At 40.6% G+C, this 27,824-nt stretch overlaps 1 protein-coding gene across 2 annotated transcripts in view; it reads right to left on the minus strand.

The window, feature by feature from the left end:
* Positions 1-27,824, minus strand: part of LOC117509635 (tRNA-dihydrouridine(20a/20b) synthase [NAD(P)+]-like) — a 29,687-nt gene continuing 1,863 nt past the window's right edge. The window contains exons 3-12 of one of the 2 annotated variants that reach the window (XM_034169377.1): positions 26,015-26,132; positions 25,747-25,869; positions 18,905-19,140; positions 6,517-6,613; positions 6,298-6,398; positions 4,722-4,869; positions 4,155-4,290; positions 3,119-3,221; positions 1,705-1,805; positions 1-82 (exon numbers count right to left, since the gene is read on the minus strand). In XM_034169377.1, coding sequence (XP_034025268.1) covers positions 47-82; positions 1,705-1,805; positions 3,119-3,221; positions 4,155-4,290; positions 4,722-4,869; positions 6,298-6,398; positions 6,517-6,613; positions 18,905-19,140; positions 25,747-25,869; positions 26,015-26,132 — 1,199 coding nt within the window. In that variant the 3' untranslated portion in view covers positions 1-46. Of the gene's footprint in view, positions 83-1,704; positions 1,806-3,118; positions 3,222-4,154; positions 4,291-4,721; positions 4,870-6,297; positions 6,399-6,516; positions 6,614-18,453; positions 18,825-18,904; positions 19,141-25,746; positions 25,870-26,014; positions 26,133-27,824 lie in introns of those variants that run through there. The other variant, XM_034169376.1, reaches the window with a different exon arrangement.

The following is a 27,824-nucleotide window of genomic DNA, read 5'->3' on the forward strand; positions in this document are numbered from 1 at the left end:
GCCTCACTTCTGTGTCAGCAGTTCAATGTTTTGTATTTTACAGCGACTAGTCGTCCTTTTTTTGTCCACCATCGTGAAGATTCTGGAAAGAAAATGTGGAAAAAACAAAAAAGATTCAAAGCTCTAGTGAGTTTTAAGGACTTGGTTTTCAAGAGAACCATTTCTGGGCACTTTCCCACTGAAGGGATTTTCTTTCTTCAGAATTAGAATTGAATTTATTGCCAAGTAAGTAAGGAATTTGATCTGGTGTCACTGGTGCACAAAACACAATAAAAAGAAAAGAAAAAAAAATGCTTCTGTAAGATGACATCTTACAGAAGCATTTTTTTTTCTTTTCTTTTTAGAACAATAAAAAAGAACAATAAAAAGAAAAGGAAAAAAATACTTCTGTAAGTAGTAAAGGAATCAAACAGACAAAACTATGTTCACTGTCATAAATATAACGTAGTGGAATGGGGCTGTGCAAAGGCATGCAGATGTACAGTACCTTTCTTCAGCCCCTTTCACACCAGGCCAATCTAGAGTTGCGTAATGCGGCGTACCATCTATGCCAAGCTTATGCAGCCCGAAATGGCAATACGCTGAGGGACGCAAAAAATTTAACGTTTATTTTTTTGTGGACATTTGGAGTAGAGCACTGCACCCAGTCTACGCAACACTTCGCTACTGTTTGCAAGTCTTCGTAACAATGCGCTACTATAGACCAAGCCTCTGCAATTGTATGCTACCATACGCCATGCTGGCGAAAAATCTTTTTAAAATGGCAAATGGACTTTATTTATATTGCGCTTTTCCATCTGCATCAGACGCTCAAAGCGCTTTACAAATAATGCCTCACATTCACCCTGATGTCAAGGTGCTGCCATACAAGGTGCTCACTACACACAGGGAGCAACTAGGGGATTAAGAACCTTGCCCAAGAGCCCTTAGTGATTTTCCAGTCAGGCTGGGATTTGAACTGAGGATCCTCTGGTCTCAAGCCCAACGCTTTAACAACTAGACCATCACCTACCATACCACCAGAATAAGGTAGCATGAAGAACATTGTACTGCGTATGCCAAGGTCTCTAGCTAGCTAGTTTATGTTTCAAGGCCCATCGCCTTAACCACTAGACCACCGTAGCACAATGCAACACCACACAGGCCCGGTGTGAAAGGGGCTTCAGAACTGATTGAGGAAGTAACTCGTTTTTTGTGTGCTCCTGCCACAACATTCCACTGGACATTCGGTACCGTTTTGGGGGCTTTTTAGCTCCTATTTCAGGTTAGGAACTTTCCCTGCATAAGAGAAACCATTAGTGATGTAACTGTACCTTGAATGGCCAAACACATGAGCCATTGCAGCACCAGCAATTGTGATTTTATTTTAAGACAGTGGTTGGTTTTTAAGACTTTTTTTTAAAGACACTTACGACCTGTGTTCATAGTGCTCCCCACATGCTTTTTTTCGTTAATGCAGTTGCACTTCGAGCTGAAAAAAATCTTTCAACTGATCAGCAAGTTGCTGCTATCATCACTGTAGCACTTTCTCAGGCAACAGAATAGATTGAGCAAGAATTGCAAGACTTTTTTGACATAACTAATGTGCATTCAAGCTGCTGCTGCTCATCTCATTAGCCTGACTATCATCTGGAAGTTTCTATATCCCAGCAGTGATTGATCAGACAGAAATTAGCCTGCTGGGACTTTCTGGCGCAACCTCACCTGAAGCGCCTGATGTTCCTTCAGCAGTCTGTCGTACTCTCGAGCGAGACCTCCCATCTGCTTCTTCATGATGTCTGCCTCTGACTCAGAGTTCTTCAGAGCTGGAGAGGAAACAATCACATGTGACCAGGAGACATCGTCAAGGACTTTAACCTGTAGAACTGCAGACTTTAAAAAGCAGCCTCAGATAAGTTTTTAAAAAATAAATAAATAAGAGATACGAGGGCTGTCAATAAAGTATAGGTCCTTTTTATTTTTTTCAAAAACTATATGGATTTCATTCATATGTTTTTACGTCAGACATGCTTGAACCCTCGTGCGCATGCGTGAGTTTTTCCACGCCTGTCGGTGACGTCATTCGCCTGTGAGCACTCCTTGTGGGAGGAGTCGTCCAGCCCCTCGTCGGAATTCCTTTGTCTGAGAAGTTGCTGAGAGACTGGCGCTTTGTTTGATCAAAATTTTTTCTAAACCTGTGAGACACATCGAAGTGGACACGGTTCGAAAAATTAAGCTGGTTTTCATTGAAAATTTTAACGGCTGATGAGAGATTTTGAGGTGATTCTGTCGCTTTAAGGACTTCCCACGGTGCGAGACGTTGTGCAGCACTCCCAGGCGCCGTCGTCAGCCTGTTTCAAACTGAAACCCTCCACATTTCAGGCTCTATTGATCCAGGACGTCGTGAGAGAACAGAGAAGTTTCAGAAGAAGTCGGTTTCAGCATTTTATCCAGATATTCCACTGTTAAAGGAGATTTTTTAATGAAAGACGTGCGGACGGGTCCGCGCGTCGGGACGCAGCCAGCGCGGTGCGGCGGCACAGGAAAAACACCTCCGTGTTGATAACCATTTGTAAAATCCAGGCGGCTTTTGATGGCTTTCAGTGGAGTGAGTATATGAGAAATTGTTTAACAGCTGGACATGTTCCAACTTGTCCTTAAGGCTTCCAACAGAGGTGTTTTTCCTGTGGCAGAGTATCGTGACGGCTGCGAGCCGTACATCATGCTTCATTTGTAGAAAAACTAGGCGTTCTCTTGGCCTTTACCAGTTGTTGGAGTCCTCAACACTAAGTCGCTTGCACACGGGATCATGCAAGCAAAAATGTCTGAACCGACATTCCCTTACAATGCAAGTGGATCCTCCTCTAAGTAAGTGTTTATCTGACACAGAGATCCTCCAGAGAGACCTTGTACCAAAGACTTCCAGTTGTCACTTTTGGACAGGGTAACACCAAAGTCTCACAACCACGCAGAAAGACGGGAAACACCCGTCATACCGGCACACTTCCTGTCCCAGACTCATGCTCCACCAACCTTAGTTCAGTATTTTTTTTTGACAAATCCTGTTGTGCAGATGTACATGAGGTCAGTGTGTTGGTTCTCGGCACTATTTTAGTTTGAACATTGCACAAAAACTAACCATCTCCTGCAGTCTTCAGTTCTTCTTTCAGTTCCTCCACCTCCTTTCTCAGCAGCTCCATGCCCTCCGCTGTGGCCTTGTCACCTTTGCCATCCATCAGCGTCTGAAGTGCATCATCAAGAAATGTAATACACAAGAAAATATGCAAAAAAAAAAAACCTTTTCAAGATGGGATTTATAAAATAATCTCACTCACACACACACACGTTTTCATGACATATTCGGACGTATGACAGAGATCTGAAAAATGCAAACATGTCTTTCCCAAGGTCCTTTGAATCAACTTCATTTTGACCCATGCTTACAGGAATATGTCTTACCTGTTGAGTTTTTGGCTCGGGCTATATTTTGGTCAAACCTGATTTTTATGCTACATATGAGGACACTATGTAACTTCTGAGTACAATAACATCACACTGAAAGTGTGTGAAAAGTGTGTTAAGTTCCAAAACTGGCCACTAGGCAGTGAAATTGAAGATGAGCAACAACTTTAAACACACATACACTTATTTATTTATTTTTTTTAAATGTGATATTTTAGTACATCAGAGATTTTTTGGTCTGGGAGCATGTTGGGGTGGGGGGCATGGAAAATGTCCTAATTTTTCAGTGTCCTGATACTGAAGGTGTGTTATAAAAATGTCTTGAATTGTCATGAAAACAAGTGCATGCAGACACACACTTTTTAGTGTTCTGATTTTGACATTGTGGAGTAGGTGGGGGAAAAAAAAAGCCTTACAGAATCTAATATGCAAAATTAATTTTGTTGGGTTGTCTCAATCAGTATAAACCTGCAATTTTTTTCCACTTTTTTCTGATGTATTCAGGTTTAATACTATAAGGGTATCAGCTTCCATTTGTGTACACATGAGCGTGCACAGCACCACCCTGTGCAGTAGGATTTAGTAAACACCAGGTTTGTAGGTAGAGAGTGTGGATAAGCCTCAGGTGGATCGTTTTTGTTTTTTGTTTTTTTTTTATTTGTTTTTGTAGTTTTAGATGAACTACGTAACAGCTGTGAAACTGTTGATCTCACCTTCTTCAGTAGTTCATTGTCCTCCCTGTATTTCTCGGCTGTCTGGTTAGCGGTGTCAGCCTGCACCTGCAGGGCGGCGGTGGTAACGTACACACTTCCCAGTTCATTAATCAATGTGATAACCCGCTTCATAACCCTGCAAAAGGATTACGTTAGAAGTCTGGGGGGAAAAAATGACTCTCAGTAAATAATAATGTTTATAGGAATTTTAATTTTGTTAGGTGGTGTAAAAAAAGAAATAATCCAATTTTATTTACACAATGCATTTAAAATCATTGCTTTGAACCAAACCAAAAACAGGGCAAATATTCGTTTTCCATTTTTATTTGCTGAGGGAGGTTGCTGAGATTAGCACTTGTGTTTTAGTGGCCGCTCAGTGCAAAAGCAACACTGGCCACTGCTGCCCACTGGGCAGCGCCGCTCGAATAATAAACATCCAAGGCTCCTGGTGTACCTCAGTGGGTATAAAGCTCATTCAAACCCCCCAACCAGGTCATCTCAGTGATAATTTACATCATGTAACACTTATAACAATAATCTGTGTGTATAAGGCAGAAAAAGACTCACAGCCAGAGGAAAACAGCAAACCCAGAGATGTACAAATTCCTCTGCGCTCTGAACAGCTTCATGTGCAGGTGGTCGTACATGTTCGGCTGCAGCTTAGCATCTCTGCTGATGTCCGGAGAGGAATATTTCCGCACCTCTCGCACCGCATCTGAGGACACATGAGCAACCCAGTGAGTTCTGTCAAATGGTGGAACAACAATGCAAACTTAGTGTTTAACATTTCCTCATAAATCTAAAATGTAATTAAAAAGTTCTCTTTTTTTTTTAAATTTCAGGGCTGTGAAATGAAAATCATGAAATCCGAGGAAAATTTGCAGGGGGTCAAGCCGGGGTCTAGGGTCCGTGGGGCACCAGAAACCAAATCAATTTTGTATCTAATGATACATTTTCAGCATCTCCTGGAAGAAAAAAAATCTCAAAAGAAGTACATATTTAAATGATCTTAGATTTAGCCGTTAATTTAAACTGTCAATGATCATGTTGAAATAACAGAATATGACATGGAAGCAGGAACTGGAATGATTTTCCTTTTAATTGTAAACCAAATTATGCATTAAATCAGAACAATTAAACTACATGAAATTCATGGACTGAAAAGACAGTTAAAGCATTTCAAAAACCACAGCTAAAGCTTGTAGAATATTTGGAAAATCATGGTAAAATATCAATAACCCACCTTATAGTAAAAAACCCACATATTGTGTAAATTCCTGTAAATCCACAGTCTCTTTTATTCCCATGAAAAAAAGTCTGCATTAAATAAAAACTAATTTACATTCTTGTATAAATTCAGGTAAATCCATTCAAAGCCACAATGTATTTTTCCAATGGAAAAAAGTCTAGATTAATCAAAAAAGTTTCACAATCTTATCTAAAATCTTGTTTGAACAGCACGATGTTTATTTTCCAGGGAGACAGAAATTCTTACTGTGTTTCCTAAGTAGGCACAGTTCACTTTTCCGGTTTCTTTTATCTTTTAGGTGTGTTGATGAAGCCAGCGACAATTCCACGGATTCTTGTCCTTGTCAAACATTTTCAGACCGTCTTCCTTGCCATCTTCGCTCTGTCTGATGTTGCTCCATGACACAGACATGCTGCAAAATTCTTCTTTTAAAAACTTGAGGTCTAAAGGTTTGTGATGTCCACATGCTACATTTAGCTTAAGCGTCTTAAAGAAGCGACAGGGCATCACCACAGCAACCAACCAGTCCCGCTTTATGACAACTGTCCTAACAGCTACACTTTGAGTGGCATTTTTCCTCCGCGAAGTTCCGCAAAACCGAGGACACAGATTTGTATCTGTAACACACAGATCAGTGTCCGCGGACTCATAAAACTTGCACGATGTCGTAAAAAAGGAAAGGCTTTGCGATAAGAATTTTAAAAACTCAGTGACGATCACGATTACAGAGTACAACACTAATACTCCCCCCCACCCCCCTCCTCCCCATGATGAAATCCATGGAATTCCTCGGACCTGCGGAGCTTTCACAGCCCTGTAATTTAGTTGCTCCTACCCCACTTTTGTCAACATACACATCCAAATACTCTCTAAGACAGCTGAAGTTCAACTCGCCAAGGAAGAGGACGATGAGGATTATGATCATGGTGAGAAACACCCTGTTCCAGAACCTCGCCACACTGTTCCAGATCCTCAGGTGAAAAATGCGCTGCCATCTGCAAGAGCAAATGGAAAAATTTAAACGAGCAGTGTTCAAAATTTAATTTCCTGTCAATTTTCACTGAATCACACCAAAAATAGAGGTGACAGTAAACCAGAGTTTTGTAAACCTACCTCCGAGGAGAGATGAACGGCAAACACAGGATGACGAGAACGCCGATTTCCGCGTAAAGGAAGGTTGCCACTGCAGTCCACTGAAGCGTCATCTCCACTCAGCGTGTCTGAAGAACATCACACGTTAGAGTCAGTCACCCTGACAAAGATGGTGAAGGAACCAGAAGAGTAATAGTGGAGCGGATAACGTTCATTTCATGGCAGAATGTTCCCATGGGTGTATTCAAAAATCCTGACCTATTGGCCACTTGAAAATCCATCATGGCAGCCAATTTTCATGTGGTTGACACAAATGAAGTGCCAACATGTTTTAGAGATAAAATTGGAGTTGTTAAGAAATAATGTTAAGGTACTTGGCAAGGTGCTGTAACAGCATGTTAGCTGCAAGGATTGTTCACATTACAAATGTAGTTTGAACATCATTTCTGGACATCATGACCCAACATCAAAATATAGCCATGGGGTATAGTGAAGACTGTCTCCAGCTGTCCGCCTGCCTGTGCTCAACATAAGTCCAGTTCTATTATTGCCAGGGTCTTCAAATTCACAAGGAACATTCTTGGGACACAGACCTTGGACAAGTTAAAAAATGGCTAACCTTGACCTATTCTAAGGGGTCAAGAGGTCATATTCTTTCTACACACTGTTTCACTGATTACGTGCTCATACGGCCGAGGGTACCGTGGTATTTATTGTGATTTAGTTCTCTTATTCATTCCACGTGTAATTCCAGAGGATTCTTTTTTTTACAATTCAGAGCTGTAAATACAAGTTCTGTAATTTTACTTGACAATTATGTTTTACTTCAATGTTCCTTTATAGACTTCACACTCATGTTGATTCATTTATACTTATGTTGATTCGTGATGTCCAGTCATTTATTTATATGTATATATACATGAGCATACATTTTTTAAAACAATTTTCTCGATTTTTATGTTTGTTTTAGATTATTTACACTCTGTATTTGTATGATGAATGTGATAACTATGAAAATTACAAAGCTGAATTTCTTTATTTGTTGTTCAAATGTGATTTCAAGGTTCTGTTCTGACATTAAAATCTCCACTCCTGATAAATGCAGATGATTTTTGTAGATCTACAGTTTTCTTTGAGATGATAAGTAGTAGTTACAGCTACAAGGTGAACCAATTGCACACTAAAGGTATGAGTTAAAGAGTTGTGACTGAGCAAAGGTACTTTTAGACGTCCAATTATAATAGCAACTCATCTCCAATTTAAATTACTATTAAATTGCTCAATCTAAATACTTTTAAAAAGGAAAATTACATTGTTAAATGGGGGAACTTCATAATTTGCTAGTTTGCTTTGGCAGCCATCTTGAAAAATATTCACCATCTTGGACTTCTGAGTAGCAAATTACTCAGATTTGTAAAGTACGCCATGAACATCAATTATGCCAAATCTGATGCTTTTATACACATCTTCATGATTTCTATGTTATCCGCTGCCCTACAGTTTCCTGGACATGATGTCTGCCAGAAGAAATAAGTTAAAAATGATGCAAAGCTATGAAATATCCAACCATTACACTGATCTTGTCACCTAACAAAACACAGTCTAATCAGTCAACACTGCAAGCTCACCTTTGGAGGCAGTACAAAAACCCAAAAAACCAATAGTCCAAAATTCAATGATATGAAATTTACTGACAAAGCAATCATCCTTACTCAAAAAGATCAAATCAGAGAGGTGAACATTTTCCTTCACGCCATAAGCCAGAATAAGATTTTGTAGATTCATTATTTGAGTCCAGATGCACATTATCTATCTGGCTGTGTACTTTTCTCACCACAAAAACACATCAATATATACAACTCATTAACAGGGCAGGCGTATTTCATTCGTACATATATTCAATGCAGCACTGTACTTAGTTCTTACTGAAGTCAATTTCAAAATAATTTCCCTAAAACTCAGCAAAGAGTTGTGGGTGGTGCAATGTAACAACGTATTAGTTTTTTTAAAAAGTGAACTAGTCACAGGACTTTTCAACAAGTCTGCACAGATCTCCGAGCTCTCTAAAATATGTTTTAGAGATTTGTTGCTAAAATGTGGTTTGAGCTTTCTGTATGCCAAGGTAGGCAGAACTCGGCAGAAGATGGAAGATGAGAGACGGACTCAGTGGATGGAACAAACACCTATAGCTGGGTGGGTGTCACCCACTAAGAGGATGGGGTATTTCCCAAGATGGTGTCATCTAGGGGAAATCTCTGATTAGCCTGAGTGAGCACACTGTAGAAGTTGTGATGGAGGAAGGAGACACAATTTTCCCATTTTGGCAATGCAAGTGCGCACCGTTTAATTCTCACATTCATTTGACAACTTAATCGTTCCAACTAGTAGTTTGTATATGATACTTTACTCACAAGTCACACATCTTTAGACAGCTTGGCTCCGCCTGTTACTTTACAGGAGTTCTGACCGAGAAAAGCACCACAGGAGTGAGAAAGCTTTGTTGTATGCACAGCAAGCATACACAGGTGAGGCAGTAAATATTAGTATGCGAGACAGCTTGTCAGGAAACAGCTTTATCAATATGCAAGACAGTTCATCGGAGACAGGTTTCCGTATTCAAGGATTCAAAAGAATTTTATTGTCATATGCACATAGGAACATGTTCCCTGCACAATGAATTGGGTCTACTGCATTTAACCCATCCTAATTGCCAGTTAGGAGCAGAGGTCGCCTTTAGGTACCCGGGGACCAGCTCCAGATGTACATCCATGCCTAGGTCAATAGCAGGGCTGAGCAAACCATGACCGGCCTCATGACAACAGACGACACACACATAACACACATAAGCCGGCCCGGTACATGAACACATATTAAAAGCACACACAAGGTTAAACTAGGGAGAGAAAAACCTTCACAGCTGCTGCGTTAAACTACACAGCAGCAATGAAGGAAAAAAAAAAAAAAAACCCATCAGCACAAAAAAAAAAAAACAATGATCACACACACAGACGAGAGACAAGAGACGACGACCGAGATTTGAAAAGTCCAGTTATCAGACAGAACACTCCGGAGGCAGCCTTTAGGCGCTGTCAACGGCCTTGTTTGTCCATCCTGGAGGGAAAAGGGGCCCAGCCCTGAACAGTCCACTGTCCACAGTCAACGTCAGAGCTGGAGAAGGTAAGGGCGGGGGGAGACCGGGGAGTGAGGCTTAGGTATTGTTCTTCTTCAGGAGGTTTTTATCACAGCGGCCTTGAAGTGCAGCTGTGTTTTGGGAAGCCGAATGAATATCCAGATTAGCAGACGCCTGAAAGATTCCACAGTCTGAAACAGAGTGTCTTTCAATACATCTGAATATAGGAGAGGAGATGTGGCCATTACTGACGATCAAAGCGGTTTTCCAGTGCAGCCATCCTCCCAGAGATGGTTTCCAACGTGCGGTTAACACCCGTCAACTGAGCTGATACTGCCCTTCCAATCGAATCAATCATGTGGGGCAGCCTGGACGGGCCAATTATTGCCGCTTCCACCTTCTTAATTTTCCGGTAAACCAGCGCTATGCCCGCTCCACACAGCAGAAAGCCGGTCACCACCGTGCCAAATATATACACATCTTCGACGTCCTCCACAGACAGCGTGTAAAGGCACATGACCTGCCATTTCCTCCAACTGTCCATCGCGTAGCCCATCACATGCGTCCCGGCAGGACAGGTCGGGTCCTCCACCCCCAAGTGTCTTGTAGAAAAAATAGTGTCAATTGCGTTCAGAGACCACTTTAACAGATTCATTTTTGCCATTTTCCAGAAGAGCAAAGCTGGCAGCCTCACAGACAACAAGCCACAGAAGCAGGAAAGATAGGGAGGGAGGGAGAGAGGAAAAATGCGTCCGTCTCGGCCGAGAGCAAGGAGGCAAAAAAAAAAAAATGAATAACACGTATACGTGTTGGCAAGACAAGAATGAGCATTACTGATCGCCCACGCAAGAGCTAATACGGGAACAGACATCAAAGGTGCTGAGAGGATTTATTTGCATAAAATACACAGTCAAGACAGGAAGCTCAGTATGCACGACTTGGCATGTTAACACATGCGGGACATGGGACACATTGTCTGCGCTCAGCACATCTGGGCATGTTAACAGATCAGAGAACAGACAGAGGACGGCTCGGTTATGGTGAATTATGACTAAATGTGATGAATGTCGCAACAACATATCTTTTGAAAACTGGAACATGCAACAAGAGGGAGCGGATGGACTTGTCTCATTTTTGGGAGGTTTATAGACAGACAAGGGATATATTATTCTTTGAACATCATGGATAAGCTCATTTTGCATTCATGACCTTGAAAGAAAAAAGAAATTCATCTGGGCTACATGAAGCTTGTGACAGCGCCAACATTAACGCTGCAGGAACATGATGTTTTAATGCATAACTGCAAAATTTATGTGAATACGAGGTCTATTAGAAAAGTATCCGACCTTATTATTTTTTTCAAAAGCCATATGGATTTGAATCACGTGTGATTGCGTCAGACAAGCTTGAACCCTCGTGCGCATGCGTGAGTTTTTCCACGCCTGTCGGTTGCGTCATTCGCCTGTGAGCAGGCTTTGAGTGAGGAGTGGTCCAGCCCCCTCGTCGGACTTTCATTGCCAGGAAATGGCGGAATGATTTGGGCTTTTTTTCCATCAGAATTTTTTTCAGAAACTGTTAGAGACTGGCAGCTGGAAACCATTAGAAAAATTTATCTGGCTTTTGGTGAAAATGTTACGGGCTTGGTAGAGAATAAGGACTGTTACTGTCACTTTAAGGACGGCCCCCAGCGGCTGCAGGGCGCGCCGCGCTCCGAAGCCGCCATCAACAGGCTGAACGACCATTTCATTTCTAAAAGGATGGCTGTCTGGATCCGTGACCATCGTGTGCCATTTCTCTGTTTATCACAAGAGCTGGACGTCAACCATTTTCCAGCAGATTTCACTTTTAACAAGAGATTTTGTCATGGAAAGCCGTGCGGAGGCTTCGCGCGTCATGATGGATTCGCTACTGGAGCGAGCCAAAAGCACCTCCGTTTTGGTCTCACAGTACGGCTTTGAGATGGCGTTCAGACAGCTGTCAGTGGTTTTTCCATCGAGTGATTATCCGAGAAATTGTGGATGTGCCTGGACATGCCAGAACATGCATATTTAACCAGTCGCAACTTGTAATCTGCAGAGTATGATTTTCTTTTTGGTGGCATTTTTTCGGGCCTTCTCCGTTGTCTTGTTAAGTTATCAGTAACGTTGAAATTTTTATTTTTCTATGGTAGTCAGAAGTCGCAGGAACAGTCACACAAGCCTCGAGTGCCCTCTCGTGAGCTGCATTTTACCTACGGATATGTTTGTATTTTGTGGACCACATTGCGAGCCAAACCATGCAGCGCCTACCTGCGCAGCTCATGACCGCCCAGCGGTGTCGATACAGCTCCTTCCAAGTGCAGACGCTAATCCTCCGCCGTCGCTCAGTGCTCCCATGCAGCTCTCGGCGTCAACTCTGCTCACACTGATATCCAAGGGTTGAAGCTGTTTTGTTAGCCGTCCCGGAATAAACACCATGTTCGTCTACTTCAAACGCTTTTCACAATCATCAACGCCAGCTCCTTCCAAGTGCACACGCTAATCCTCCACCGTCGCTCACCCAGTGCTCCCACGCAGCTCTCAGCGTCAACTTAAACACTCTGCTCACACTGATATCCAAGGGTTGAAGCTGTTTTGTTCGCCATGCCGGAATAACAGCAAGCACCGTGTTCGTCAGCTTCTCACGCTGTGGGTGAGGTGAGGAATACGCGTCCAACATTCTGTTCTCTGATTGGTTACCGCGACCAGCATAACCTATAGGACGGCCACCATACTACAGTGCCCATGATGCATTGCATTTCCTTTTCTGGTGGCCATTTTAAAACATAGATTGACTCTGTCACGTAAAATTGTTTTGTTACAGTAAATTAATTGAGATCCTACCGGTATATTTTTCATTTATAAGTCGCACCGGAGTATAGGTCGCACCCCACGCCAAAACATGTAAAAAAGTGCGACTTATAGTCCGGAAAATACGGTATTCGCCTGCTGTGATCTTGGGCCAAACATCAGTGGGACTCCCCCTGATATAGATCTGGCAGAGATAAATGTTCATACACAGGGCTCTCGCCAGAAATTTAGACCACAGTGGTGCTTGGGTGTGGGGGTGTCACCAGGGGATTTTTTTGTTTGTTTTTTTTTATTCAAATGAAGGAGAAGCTGAAGCACTTTGCCTTTTTTAAAAACCAACAGAAGCCGTTTCCTGCAACTTCATAGGCAGAAGAGAACAGAAAAACGTCTGAAGAAAGATTCTGCTTGGTTGTCCAATTTGTATGATGAGTGCTTTTTATACTTTTAATTTTTTATACATTAATCAACGTGGCGCTGAGCTACATGTACGCTGTCAGGCGAATAGCAAACTTCGACTCTGGGTGCCCGACCGCCGGGTCAATAGTCACTGCACCACAGGACATGCAGGTGTGTTGAACACAGCACAGATCTGTTAAGTGGGCGTGTCTCACAGGTGAAACAAAAGTTCACTTGTGAATGTACGTGACATATGTCGCATTAGTCTGAAGTGAGTCGTTTCAAATCAAATATTTGATTATACCAGGGAGCTTCCTACATGAAGCTGAGAACGGTGGGCTTTGTGGTGGTTTAACATTAAGTCCCAATCATACTGATCCATTCAAAGTAGACTAAAAATCAGTTTTAAACAATGTAATCCCCGTGACCAAGCAGGTTCATCTCGACTGCTTTTCTTTCATTTGCAAAACAAAAGCCTGTGATCAGAGGAAAAGAGCCCCTACTGGTTTTTTTTAATGACGTCACATACCTCAAATTTACAAAGTAACGAACTGCTGACTAAATCACATTACTATCAGATGGCACTTGTAATTACGTGGGTACGAGCAGGAATTTGCATTTGCTAAATATTGAAGCTCTGGCTATTAGACCAAACCAAGAGCTAAATGAATTTAGCTAATCTTACATCAACTGTTGAACAGCTAACTAAATTCAGTTTGAAGGAAGTAAGGGGGGGCGCTCATAATTCAAATCACATCTCAAGTCGATATAAAATCACAATTCTTACCAAAAGTCACCAAATTATGACATCAACAAATCAGCAAAAGCACAGCACCTTCTCAATGCTTTTCCTTTTCCTTGTTCTTTCGCCGCTCAGAACAGCTTCCGGTCTGCACCTTCAAAATAAAATGCAGGTCACCACGATTATGATGATGCGGAAAACTACCAAGCATAGTATCTATCTATCTATCTAATATATATATATATATATATATATATATATATATATATATATATATATATATATATATATATATATATATATATATATATATATATATAATTATATATAATAATAATATATATAATTTGTTCATGTAAATGGGGAATCTTCTTCACAGACTAAAGTTAATTATGGAGTTCCACAAGGTTCTGTGCTAGGACCAATTTTATTCACTTTATATATGCTTCCCTTAGGCAGTATTATTAGACGGTATTGCTTAAATTTTCATTGTTACGCAGATGATACCCAGCTTTATCTATCCATGAAGCCAGAGGACACACACCAATTAGCTAAACTGCAGGATTGTCTTACAGACATAAAGACATGGATGACCTCTAATTTCCTGCTTTTAAACTCAGATAAAACTGAAGTTATTGTACTTGGCCCCACAAATCTTAGAAACATGGTGTCTAACCAGATCCTTACTCTGGATGGCATTACCCTGACCTCTAGTAATACTGTGAGAAATCTTGGAGTCATTTTTGATCAGGATATGTCATTCAAAGCGCATATTAAACAAATATGTAGGACTGCTTTTTTGCATTTACGCAATATCTCTAAAATCAGAAAGGTCTTGTCTCAGAGTGATGCTGAAAAACTAATTCATGCATTTATTTCCTCTAGGCTGGACTATTGTAATTCATTATTATCAGGTTGTCCTAAAAGTTCCCTAAAAAGCCTTCAGTTAATTCAAAATGCTGCAGCTAGAGTACTGACGGGGACTAGAAGGAGAGAGCATATCTCACCTATATTGGCCTCTCTTCATTGGCTTCCTGTTAATTCTAGAATAGAATTTAAAATTCTTCTTCTTACTTATAAGGTTTTGAATAATCAGGTCCCATCTTATCTTAGGGACCTCGTAGTACCATATCACCCCAATAGAGCGCTTCGCTCTCAGACTGCAGGCTTACTTGTAGTTCCTAGGGTTTGTAAGAGTAGAATGGGAGGCAGAGCCTTCAGCTTTCAGGCTCCTCTCCTGTGGAACCAGCTCCCAATTCAGATCAGGGAGACAGACACCCTCTCTACTTTTAAGATTAGGCTTAAAACTTTCCTTTTTGCTAAAGCTTATAGTTAGGGCTGGATCAGGTGACCCTGAACCATCCCTTAGTTATGCTGCTATAGACGTAGACTGCTGGGGGGTTCCCATGATGCACTGTTTCTTTCTCTTTTTGCTCTGTATGCACCACTCTGCATTTAATCATTAGTGATCGATCTCTGCTCCCCTCCACAGCATGTCTTTTTCCTGGTTCTCTCCCTCAGCCCCAACCAGTCCCAGCAGAAGACTGCCCCTCCCTGAGCCTGGTTCTGCTGGAGGTTTCTTCCTGTTAAAAGGGAGTTTTTCCTTCCCACTGTAGCCAAGTGCTTGCTCACAGGGGGTCGTTTTGACCGTTGGGGTTTTACATAATTATTGTATGGCCTTGCCTTACAATATAAAGCGCCTTGGGGCAACTGTTTGTTGTGATTTGGCGCTATATAAAAAAAATTGATTGATTGATTGATATACACAACCCCTGGCAATAATTATGGAATCACCGGCCTCGGAGGATGTTCATTCAGTTTAATTTTGTAGGGAAAAAAGCAGATCACAGACATAACTAAAGTCATTTCAAATGGCAACTTTCTGGCTTTAAGAAACACTATAAGAAATCAGGAAAAATAATTGTGGCAGTCAGTAACGGTTACTTTTTAGACCAATCAGAGGGAAAAAAATATGGACTCACTCAATTCTGAGGAATAAATTATGGAATCACCCTGTAAATTTTCATCCCCAAAACTAACACCTGCATCAAATCAGATCTGCTCGTTAGTCTGCATCTAAAAAGGAGTGATCACACCTTGGAGAGCTGTTGCACCAAGTGGACTGACATGAATCATGGCTTCAACACGAGGGATGTCAATTGAAACAAAGAAGAGGATTATCAAACTCTTAAAAGAGGGTAAATCATCACGTAATGTTGCAAAAGATGTTGGTTGTTCACAGTCAGCTGTGTCTAAACTCTGGACCAAATAAAAACAACATGGGAAGGTTGTTAAAGGCAAATATACTGGTAGACCAAGGAAGACATCAAAGCGTCAAGACAGAAAACTTAAAGCAATATGTCTCAAAAATCAAAAATGCACAACAAAACAAATGAGGAACGAATGGGAGGAAACTGGAGTCAACGTCTGTGACCGAACTGTAAGAAACCGCCTAAAGGAAATGGGATTTACATACAGAAAAGCTAAACGAAAGCCATCATTAACACCTAAACAGAAAAAAAACAAGGTTACAATGGGCTAAGGAAAAGCAATCGTGGACTGTGGATGACTGGATGAAAGTCATATTCAGTAACGAATCTCGAATCTGCATTGAGCAAGGTGATGATGCTGGAACTTTTGTTTGGTGCCGTTCCAATGAGATTTATAAAGATGACTGCCTGAAGAGAAAATGTAAATTTCCACAGTCATTGATGATATGGGGCTGCATGTCAGGTAAAGGCACTGGGGAGATGGCTGTCATTACATCATCAAATGCACAAGTTTACGTTGATATTTTGGACACTTTTCTTATCCCATCAATTGAAAGGATGTTTGGGGATGATGAAATCATTTTTCAAGATGATAGTGCATCTTGCCATAGAGCAAAAACTGTGAAAACATTCCTTGCAAAAAGACACATAGGGTCAATGTCATGGCCTGCAAATAGTCCGAATCTTAATCCAATTGAAAATCTTTGGTGGAAGTTGAAGAAAATGGTCCATGACAAGGCTCCAACCTGCAAAGCTGATCTGGCAACAGCAATCAGAGAAAGTTGGAGTCAAGATTGATGAAGAGTACTGTTTGTCACTCATTACGTCCATGCCTCAGAGACTGCAAGCTGTTATAAAAGCCAGAGGTGGTGCAACAAAATACTAGTGATGTATTGGAGCATTCTTTTGTTTTTCATGATTACATAACTTATTCCTCAGAATTGAGTGATTCCATATTTTTTTCCCTCTGCTTGGTCTAAAAAAGTAACCGTTACTGACTGCCACAATTTTTTTTTCCTGATTTCTTATAGTGTTTCTTAAAGCCAGAAAGTTGCCATTTGAAATGACTTTAGTTTTGTGTCATGTCTGTGATCTGCTTTTTTTCTACAAAATTAAACAACTGAATGAACATCCTCCGAGGCCAGTGATTCCATAATTATTGCCAGGGGTTGTATATATCTATCTCTCACGCACTCTATTAGGCTACTGCTCATCTGTAATAAGGTTTATATTACCGGTGGGATAGGCTCCAGCACCTCCGTGACCCTTAAATTAAGCAAGTGGTATAGAAAATGGATGGATTACTGGTAGGCCGATTCGATAATATTGACACAAACGTTGGTATCGATATTAATCGATACCAGTGTAATAAGAGAACTAGTTTTAGTTTCTGTCCTGTGTGCACTGCAGCAGAGAAGTGCACTTGAGATGATAAATTGTGTATTGTACTTCCTGAACACACATTCTACTAGAAATTCTACTTGTTTTATAACATCTGTTGTAGAGTGATAATTCTGTACACTGTTTAAGAAAAATTCAGAAAAGAGTGCACTGAATATTTAATTTTTGTACTGTAGTTTCTGAACACTGTACCTGAAAAAAAACAAAAAACAAAAACTGTTTTAATTTGTTCTCCAGTGATAACTTTGCACACTTTAAGAAAAAAAAAATCCAGACACGACAGTCCATTTGGAATAAAAATATTTTGTCACTGTTCTATGGTTTCTGAACAAAAACTTTTATTATAATAAAGTACTTTCTATTTACCTATAAGCTTTTCCCCAATTCTGTTCTAGGTTTTAACTAATTAATAATCCAAAAGACAAAACAAAATCACGAAACACTTAAAAGGTCAGGAACATCCATTCAGATTTAACAATTTGATTATGCATCCACCTTAATTATTAAAAAGTATCAGTATTGGCAATACTGGCCCTGTATTTATTTGGTATCGGAGCGATACCGAATCTTGCAGTATTGCTCACGACTTTATATAATGTCTAACTAAATAAATCCCCGCCATTCGATTGGTGGATTGTATGTCACATGGCATTATGTGTCCCATTACATACAAAAATAGTCCGCTTTATGATTTACGTAATTTTTACTGAAACATGGTACCATATGCCATTCATTTTGGTTCCATACATTTCGCTCTATTAAACCACTACTTTTTTTTTAAAATAAAAACGTGCCTATGATACAAGGATGCTAAAGATCACACACGGACTTTGCCTCAATTATGCGGTTGCAGCCTCTATTTAGGGGTTTAATAAAATACAATGAATGTTTTCCATTTGTGCAAAAGATTTTCATGCATTGAAAAGTGTAATGATGAATGGAAAATTCCATCTTTCAGTACATGGAAATATTCTTTCCATTGCACTCATAAACACTCATTTGTATATTAGACAACAGTTGAATCATGGCAGTACACAAAAGTGTAAGTGATGCAAATATACTGCTTTGTAATGTTAACCTGAGTACACCTTTATGCTGATGATTGTGATAATCAACACATTTTGACCGAATTCAGTGGGCGCCACATTAAAATACCCAAAGATGTACTTTGTAGTTGGGACTTGATTGTAGCAAAATAAACCAATGCAACAGAGTTGCAAGTATTAGTTTTATTTGACAAAAATATATATAAAAAATAAAAGTAAAATTGGTTGTTGTAGATGTTACATAATATCATGTCCCATACGGATGTTGTCCTGATCCATATGTGTTGTGAAGGTAATCTATGACAGCTGCTGTACTGGACAGAGAATTGAAGACTTTTCTCTCAGGCTGTGAGCTAACCCTCTCCAGCATGTAGATAAGATGATGGTGGAAGCAGGTGAATGGTGTCCCTTGCGCTGTAGAGATGTCCACCCAGTCCCATACGCACTCCAAAGGAGTGTCATCATAACCGGCAAACATTGCCGGGTTAGTTAGCAACCCCCGTGCAGCCATCACACCTGAAATTCAAAACAAAAACGCAGAACAACATATTAACAGGTGAAAGCCACATCACTGCCTTATGTCCAAGTGTGAAAACCAAACACACCATCGACACCAGTGAGCTGCTGGATGGACTCTACATCACGAAGATACTTTATGTCACCATTGGCAATTACGGGTACGGACACACTGTCTTTGATGATCTTTATGGCATCGTAGTGAACAGGGTGGTGGCGTTCATCTGCCGTGCGACCATGTACTGTGATCCATGAGACGCCAGCTGATTCAGCCTTCTGACATAGATCCACTGTGCGCCTCAGTTCCTTGTGAATCCTGCGGGTGCAGTCAGCTTATTAGGTTTGGCAAAGATTTAAACAAAACTGCATAAGCCTAGAGGAGAACTTCAACTTCAGTAACAGCCAAGACCTCTAACTCAATTTCACTGAAATGAGTTAATAACTGTGATAATACTGGAAACCAAACCGGTTTGTGGTATTATGGAAACAGGAGTATAATATGCCTGGTATGTCTACCGGTATTCCTAACCCCATATTTTCAATATATTTGCACTGGATGTAGTGAGCAGTTATTCCACTTGTTTGTGCAGCAGCTCCGAGCACTTTAAGTTGAAAAAACAGTGCACATCATCTTGCTATGTTTCCTTACACAGTGGCAACGCAGTAAAAACAACATAATTTAACAACATAATTTCAGTGCTTCCAGAAAGTATTAACAGTGCTTCACTTTTTCCACATTTTGTTATGTTACAGCCTTATTCCAAAATCGAGTAAATTGATTTTTTTTCCCCTCAAAATTCTACTCACAACACCCCATAACGACAACAAGCAATTTTTTTTAATGTTTGTAAATTTATTTAAAAAAAAACATTTTTAAAGCATGTACATAAGTATTCACATATTTTGCTCAATACTTTGTTGATGCACCTCTGGCAGCAATTACAGCCTCAAGTCTTCTTGAATATGATGCTACAAGCTTGGCGCGTCTATCTTTGGGCAGTTTTCCCATTCCACTTTGCAGCACCTCTCAAGCTCCATCAGGTTGGATGGGGAGTGTCGGTGCACAGCCATTTTCAGATCTCTCCAGAGATGTTCAATCGGATTCAGTTCTGGGCTCTGGCTGAAGACCCAGGACTATAGTAGACCCAGGACTATTCCATCTTGACTCTTGTAGAGTCAAGACAGAAGTCAGACTACCAGAGCAAGAAATTTAGCTGAGGAAGCTTCTGCGATTAGAAGTGAAACGTCCTCACGTCAAGCAACCCAGTCCAGTCCAAGATTCAAGCTTCTCTACTATGGAAACCAGCTGGACAACAGAGCCTTCACAGAAACATTGCAACCCAGGAGTAGGTGGAGAGATTATATCTCCACATTGGCCTAGGAACGCCTCACTATCCCCCAGAGAGAGGTGGTTAATGTGGCCTGGGAAAGAGAAGCTCCAGGAAGAGTCCTGTTGGATCTGAACTTCTTTCACTTAAGGATGATGGAGGCCACTGTGGTCATTGGGACCTTCAAAGCAGCAGAAATGTTTCTGTACCCTTCCTCAGATTTCTGCCTCGAGACAACCCTGTCTCAGAGGTCTACAGACAATTCTTTTGACTTCATGCTTGATTTGTGCTCTGACATGCACTGTCAACTGCAGTGGTGGGCACAGTTCGGCTAATCCGCTAACCGCTAATTATCGAAGCTAATGTTTTCATTATCGGATTAGCTTTTCAGATAACTTTGAAAACCATCAGCGGACTAGTTATCTTCCGATTCATTTTGGTCCGATAAATTTTAGACTGCTAACCTATTTTTACAGGTGTGGTGAACAGGCTTAATAGCTACAAACATTCTGAAGTCCAAAATCAAAGATTTGAGTGCCTACCTGTTAAAGGTTTTGTAATAGATGCACAGCTCTATCCTCTGCAAACTGAGGAGAGCTGGTTCCAGGAGAAACTGCTCTATTCTCTGCAGAGAAAGGAGAACTGGCCACAGAAAAGAAAAGCTCATTTCTTTTGACTCCATACGGATACGCTGGCAATATCACCCAAGTCATCCAGAGGCATACAGTTTTAACTTATGGTTAAAATTTTAACCAAATTAATTTCGGACAAGTTATTTAAATTAACGTCACATCTGAAGTTTTATAAAGTGAAAATATCAGATATATATGTTTTGGTTTTAAAGTAATGCACTAATTTTGAAGGTTTTAGTATGGACACTGTCTCCACAAAGTGCATTATGGGTAACCTCAGTACATTCACGAGAGAAGAAATGCACACTGATCAGGCTCCACACGGACAACAACATTAAACTCTTTGTATATTGTGCCTAAAACTCTTGTGAATATATTCTCTGGGTTTACAGATGTTGTTATTGTGTTTGTTTTATGTAAAAATGCCAGAAGCAGCTCAGGTTGCTTCTCCATTATTATCTCCGCCAAGGAGGTTATGTTTTCGGTCGCGTCCGTTTGTTTGTTGGTTGGTTGGTTTGTTAGCAGGATTACTCAAAAAATCCTCAACGTATTTCAATGAAATTTTTACCAGGGGTGTATCTTGGCCTAAGTTAGAAGTCATAAATTTTGGTAATGATCCAGAACACGATCTGGATCCAGTAATTTTTTAAGAATTCTTTACCATTGCAGGATAGGGCCTGCAAAGCTCTCGATTTACCAATCGACCTATGTTCCGATCCTCACCTATGATTTGGCTCATGACCGAAAGAACGAGATCGCGAGTACAAGCGGCCGAGATGAGTTTCCTCCGCAGGGTGGCTGGGCGCTCCCTTAGAGATAGGGTGAGGAGCTCGGTCACTCGGGAGGAGCTCGGAGTCGAGCCGCTGCTCCTCCACATCGAAAGGAGTCAGCTGAGGTGGCTCGGGCATCTTTTCCGGATGCCCCCTGGACGCCTCGCTGGAGAGGTGTTCCGGGCGCGTCCCATTGGGAGGAGGCCCCAGGGAAGACCCAGGACACGCTGGAGGGACTACATCTCTCGGCTGGCTTGGGAACGCCTTGGGGTTCCCTCGGAGGAGCTGGGGGAGGTGTGTGTGGATCGGGAGGTCTGGGCAGCTTTGCTTGAGCTGCTGCCCCCATGACCCGACTCCAGATAAAGCGGAAGAAAATGGATGGATGGATGGATGGATGGATGGATAGGGCCAATTTCAACATTTTTGCATCTAACTTCATGAAGATGGGTCACAAAGGCTGAACAAAAATAAAGTTACAACACAACAATAATTTAACATTTGTTTCTCCTCATTAAATAAACTTGTTATTAGAAAATAGAAAAAACTTGTGTAGTTCATGCAGTTTCTCTTTATAAATACATGTGCTGAAGATCTAACGGTTTAACCACTGAATCTGAAACATGACAGTAGATGCGTGAAACGACGTAGAATAAGTCTCTTTGCCAAAGGGTATTTTCCATGTGACGTCAGTGACCCTATGGCCTTGACACTCTCCGAGTGCTTCTAGTTTTCAATTGGAATCATTGTGAGCTGCAACGCTTCATGTTCTTTAACGTCTTGCTTTTGTCAAACACTGACTGTCCTCTTTGTTCCAGAGTAATATATATAAGATGTCTGAAATTCGGTTCGCGTTTATTAAATTCCACGCATCTTAAACGTAGCAGACACGGATGGATTATTTATTTGGAATAATAAATGATCCGTATGAAAACTGCTAATTTTCAGGGTCTCTACTGCCATCTACTGGCCAGTAGTGTTCATAGCAGTATTCACTCTACGTACTAAGCCTTTGAGCACCAGTAGATGGCTATTTTGACCCCGGTTGCATCAGACGGTTGTCAAATCAACTTTTTGGCTTAGCAAATAGCTTTTTTTTTACAAATAAAAAATGGTATATTTTACAAAAGCACATTTATATGTAAACACCAACACACACACACCTCAGACATTAACGTGTTGGTTTTTACATAGAATGAAGGAGTCAACCACTCAGTGTTAGCAGAGGCTGATTTACCCATAATCCCTTTGGCATCTGTCTGTGTTTGTTACAAAACTTCAGAATTAGTGCATTATTTAAAATTAAAAGATATATGTTATATTTTAACTTTGTACAAATGACAGAATTGACATTAATGGAGTTATTCCATCTGTATTAATTTTATTTACACTTCAAAACCATAAGTCAGCACTGGTTTATTTTCCAAGACCTCCGCCTCACGACGACACTGCTACTGGGTAGAGAGTTGAGCTTCGCTACTCCTCTCAGCTGCTTCACTGCTACAAGCTACGTAGTAAACAGGAGCTTCCAGCAGTGGGCAGGACGCACAAAGACAGAAGTACTGACTCACTGTGTGTGTCTGTGGTCGTCTTTGACACTACCAGAAGTGATTCAGCTTGTTAGTTGCAAGTGTACTGGAGACAATACTGAAAGTTAACGGTTATCAGTTAGCTGTAGCTTCCGATAAGTTTTTTTGGGTGGTTTATCGGTTTAGCTTCATAACAGATAACTTTTCAGTTAGCTGCTTATCTGTTATCGAAGCTAACTTTTTGGTTAGCTGTGCCCACCACTGGTCAACTGTGGGACCTTGTATTTAGACAGGTGTGTGTCTTTCCAAATCATGTCCAGTCAACTGAATTTACCCCAGGTGGACTCCAATTAAGCTGTAGAAATATTACAAGGATAAGTGGAAACAGGATGCACCTGAGCTTCCTGGCAAAGGCTGTGAATAATGATGTATATGGGATTTCTTAGTTTTTATTTTTTAATAAATTTGCAGGAATGTCCAAAAACTTTTTCACGTTGTCATTATGGGGTATTGTGTGTACAATTTTGAGGAAAACAAATAATTTAACCCATTTTAGAATAAGGCATTAAAAAAAAAGGTAGAAAAAGTGCAGCGTTGTGGATATATTCTGGATGCACCATATAGGTTGTGAAGTCAATTTGGGATAAGGTAAAGGTAAAAAGAAAAAAAGGTGAATATGTGGAAAAGAAAATACTAACAGAACACAAATTAAGCAATATACAACCCCTGGCAAAAATTATGGAATCACTGGCCTCGGAGGATGTTCATTCAGTTGTTTAATTTTGTAGAAAAAAAGCAGATCACAGACATGACACAAAACTAAAGTCATTTCAAATGGCATCTTTCTGGCTTTAAGAAACACTATAAGAAATCAGGAAAAAAAATTGTGGCAGTCAGTAACGGTTACTTTTTTAGACCAAGCAGAGGGGAAAAAAATATGGAATCACTCAATTCTGAGGAAAAAATTATGGAATCATGAAAAACAAAAGAACACTCCAACACATCACTAGTATTTTGTTGCACCACCTCTGGCTTTTATAACAGCTTGCAGTCTCTGAGGCATGGACTTAAGGAGTGACAAACAGTACTTTTCATCAATCTTGACTCCAACTTTCTCTGATTGCTGTTGCCAGATCAGCTTTGCAGGTTGGAGCCTTGTCATGGACCATTTTCTTCAGCTTCCACCAAAGATTTTCAATTGGATTAAGATCCGGACTATTTGCAGGCCATGACATTGACCCTATGTGTCTTTTTGCAAGGAATGTTTTCACAGTTTTTGCTCTATGGCAAGATGCATTATCATCTTGAAAAATGATTTCATCATTCCCAAACATCCTTTCAATTGATGGGATAAGAAAAGTGTCCAAAATATCAACGTAAACTTGTGCATTTATTGATGATGTAATGACAGCCATCTCCCCAGTGCCTTTACTTGACATGCAGCCCCATATCATCAATGACTGTGGAAATTTACATGTTCTCTTCAGGCGGTCATCTTTATAAATCTCATTGGAACGGCACCAAACAAAAGTTCCAGCATCATCACCTTGTCCAATGCAGATTCAAGATTCATCACTGAATGACTTTCATCCAGTCATCCACAGTCCACGATTGCTTTTCCTTAGCCCATTGTAACCTTGTTTTTTGATGTTTAGATGTTAATGATGGCTTTCGTTTAGCTTTTCTGTATGTAAATCCCATTTCCTTTAGGCGGTTTCTTACAGTTCGGTCACAGACGTTGACTCCAGTTTCCTCCCATTCGTTCCTCATTTGTTTGTTGTGCATTTTTGATTTTTGAGACATATTGCTTTAAGTTTTCTGTCTTGACGCTTTGATGTCTTCCTTGGTCTACCAGTATGTTTGCCTCTAACAACCTTCCCATGTTGTTTGTATTTGGTCCAGAGTTTAGACACAGCTGACTGTGAACAACCAACATCTTTTGCAACATTACGTGATGATTTACCCTCTTTTAAGAGTTTGATCGTCCTCTCCTTTGTTTCAATTGACATCTCTCCTGTTGGAGCCATGATTCATGTCAGTCCACTTGGTGCAACAACTCTCCAAGGTGTGATCACTCCTTTTTAGATGCAGACTAATGAGCAGATCTGATTTGATGCAGGTGTTAGTTTTGGGGATGGAAATTTACAGGGTGATTCCATAATTTATTCCTCAGAATTGAGTGAGTCCATATTTTTTTCCCTCTGCTTGGTCTAAAAAAGTAACCGTTACTGACTGCCACAATTATTTTTCCTGATTTCTTATTGTGCTTCTTAAAGCCAGATAATTGCCATTTGAAATGACTTTAGTTTTGTGTCATGTCTGTGATCTGCTTTTTTTCTACAAAATTAAACAACTGAATGAACATCCTCCGAGGCCGGTGATTCCATAATTAGTGCCAGGGATTGTAACTAAAGTATTAAAAAGCTAGGTTATAGGCCAACACCACACATTTTTTGCATACCTTTAAATACAATTTATATAAGCAGTATTGAGCACATAAATGTATCAATATCATGATACTTATCAAATATTGGCGGTCCAATGATACACACTATACAAGGGTTTGGGAAACAATATAGAGCACTAATACCAGCACTGTTTGTAGTCTGCAGGGGCTAAGACAGATAAACTGCCTTTTTTTTGGTGCAGTATTACAAACTGCTGACCTGATTTTAATTGATGTTGTGAAGTTTGGATTGTCCACCTGGTTCTGGACGTGCCTGACCATGTCTTTTACCAGTTCAGGTTTGTTGATAAGGCATGCACCATATCCAGCTGACATAGCCCACCTGAAAGCATAGTAACAAAAATGGATCGAATAACAGTTGGGGGGGGTACCCTAAAATTAATAAGTACTTTTCCTTATGAGAAAAAAAAATTAATCAAGCAATATATGATTTGAGGTCAAAATGAATCTACTGTCAGTAACTGCACCTCTGGGGGCAGCCACAGTTGAGATCAACTCCATCTGAGAACGGTGCTACTGCAAGGGCTGCATCGGTCAGTGTTTGGGCATCATGTGCAGCAAACTGCACTACCAGAGGTCGGTCAGCTGGGGAGAAAGAACAAACATCTGTGATCAAAACCCAGCCCTATCTATAGTTGAAACTGACATGTGCTTTATTTGGATTTTCACTTTATATACAAAGGACATGTCAAGAAATGTGAGTGTCAAGAGAAGTAAGTGTGTATGTGTGGGGTTTAAAATGTTCAGAGAAATGTAATACAATACAAGGAAAAAAAAAACAAAAAACAAAATCAAAACATTGTTTAAAAAAAATTTAGAAAGAACCTCAGTCCTATCAGTGGTTTCAAACTCAATGTGAGACCCTGTGGACATATACATTGGGTAAAATCAGTATGGAGCATATCAGCATTTCTATCAGTTAATATATTTTTAAAGGTGCACCTGACATGAAATTTTCACCAAATGTCATTATCAACCCAAGTAATCCACAAATGCAAACAAACAAACAAAAACAAAACCATAGATGTCCATAAATTATGTGAAATAATGTGAAATGACAGGGAAAAAAATATTAAACACACTTACTGAAATTTAATCCTTCATACAAAAGCCTTTCTTGGTAAGGACAGCCTCAAGATGCCTCCTGTCTGGAGAAACTAGTCACATGCATTGCTCAGGTGTGATTTTGGCCCATTCTTCCACACAGTCTTCGAATCTTGAAGGTTCTGTGGACCTCTTCTATGAACTCTGATCTTTAGTTCTTTCCATAAATTTTCTATTGGTTTCAAGTCAGGTGATTGGCTATGCCATTCTAGCAGCTTTATTTTCATTCTCTGAAACCAAGTGAGTTTCCATGGCTGTTTGGGATCACTGTCTTGATTAAATGTCCACAATCATTTAATTTTCATCATCCTGACAGATTTTTTTTTGTTGTTTGTTTTTTTAATCAAAAATGTCTCAGTACATTTGTCCATTCATTCTTTTTATTTCGGCTGCTCCCATTAGGAGTCGCCACAGCGGACCAATCATTTCCATCTCACCCTGTCCTCTGTATCCTCCTCTGTCACACCAACCACCTGCATGTCCTCCCTCACCAACATCCATAAACTTCCTCTTTGGCCTCCTTCTTCTCCTCTTGCATGGAGGCTCCATCCTCAGCATCCTTCTCCCTATATACCCCGGGTCCCTCCTTTGCACATGTCCAAACAATCTCAATCTCACTTTGACTTTGTCTCCAAACCATTCCACCTGACCCACCCTTTTGATATGTTTATTCCTAATCCTGTCCATTATCATCACTCTCAAAGAAAATTGCACCACCTTCAAGTCTGCTTCCTGTCTTGTTAGTGCCAAGGTCTCTAAGCCGTACAACATAGCTGGTTTCACTACTGTCTTGTAAACTTTGCCCTTCACTCTTGCTGATATTCTTCGGTCACAAATCAGTCCTGCCACCTTTCTCCACCCACTCCACCTTGCCTGCACTCTCTTCTTCATCTCTCTACCACACTCTCCAATACTTTGGACAACTGACCCCAAGTATTTAAACTCATCTACTTTCACCACTTCTACTCCTTGTAACTGCACTATTCCATTGGGCTCCCTCTCATTCACACACGTTCAGTCTTGCGCCTACTGACTTTCATTCCCCTGCTCTCCAGAGCATCTCTCTGCCTTTCCAGTCTAGAATCAACCTGCTCTACACTCTCACTACAGATCACAATGTCATCTGCAAACATCATAGTCCATGAAGACTCCTGTCTGATCTCATCTGTCAAC

Source organism: Thalassophryne amazonica, chromosome 4 (genome assembly GCF_902500255.1).
Source record: "Thalassophryne amazonica chromosome 4, fThaAma1.1, whole genome shotgun sequence".
NCBI classification, from domain to species: Eukaryota; Metazoa; Chordata; class Actinopteri; order Batrachoidiformes; family Batrachoididae; genus Thalassophryne; species Thalassophryne amazonica.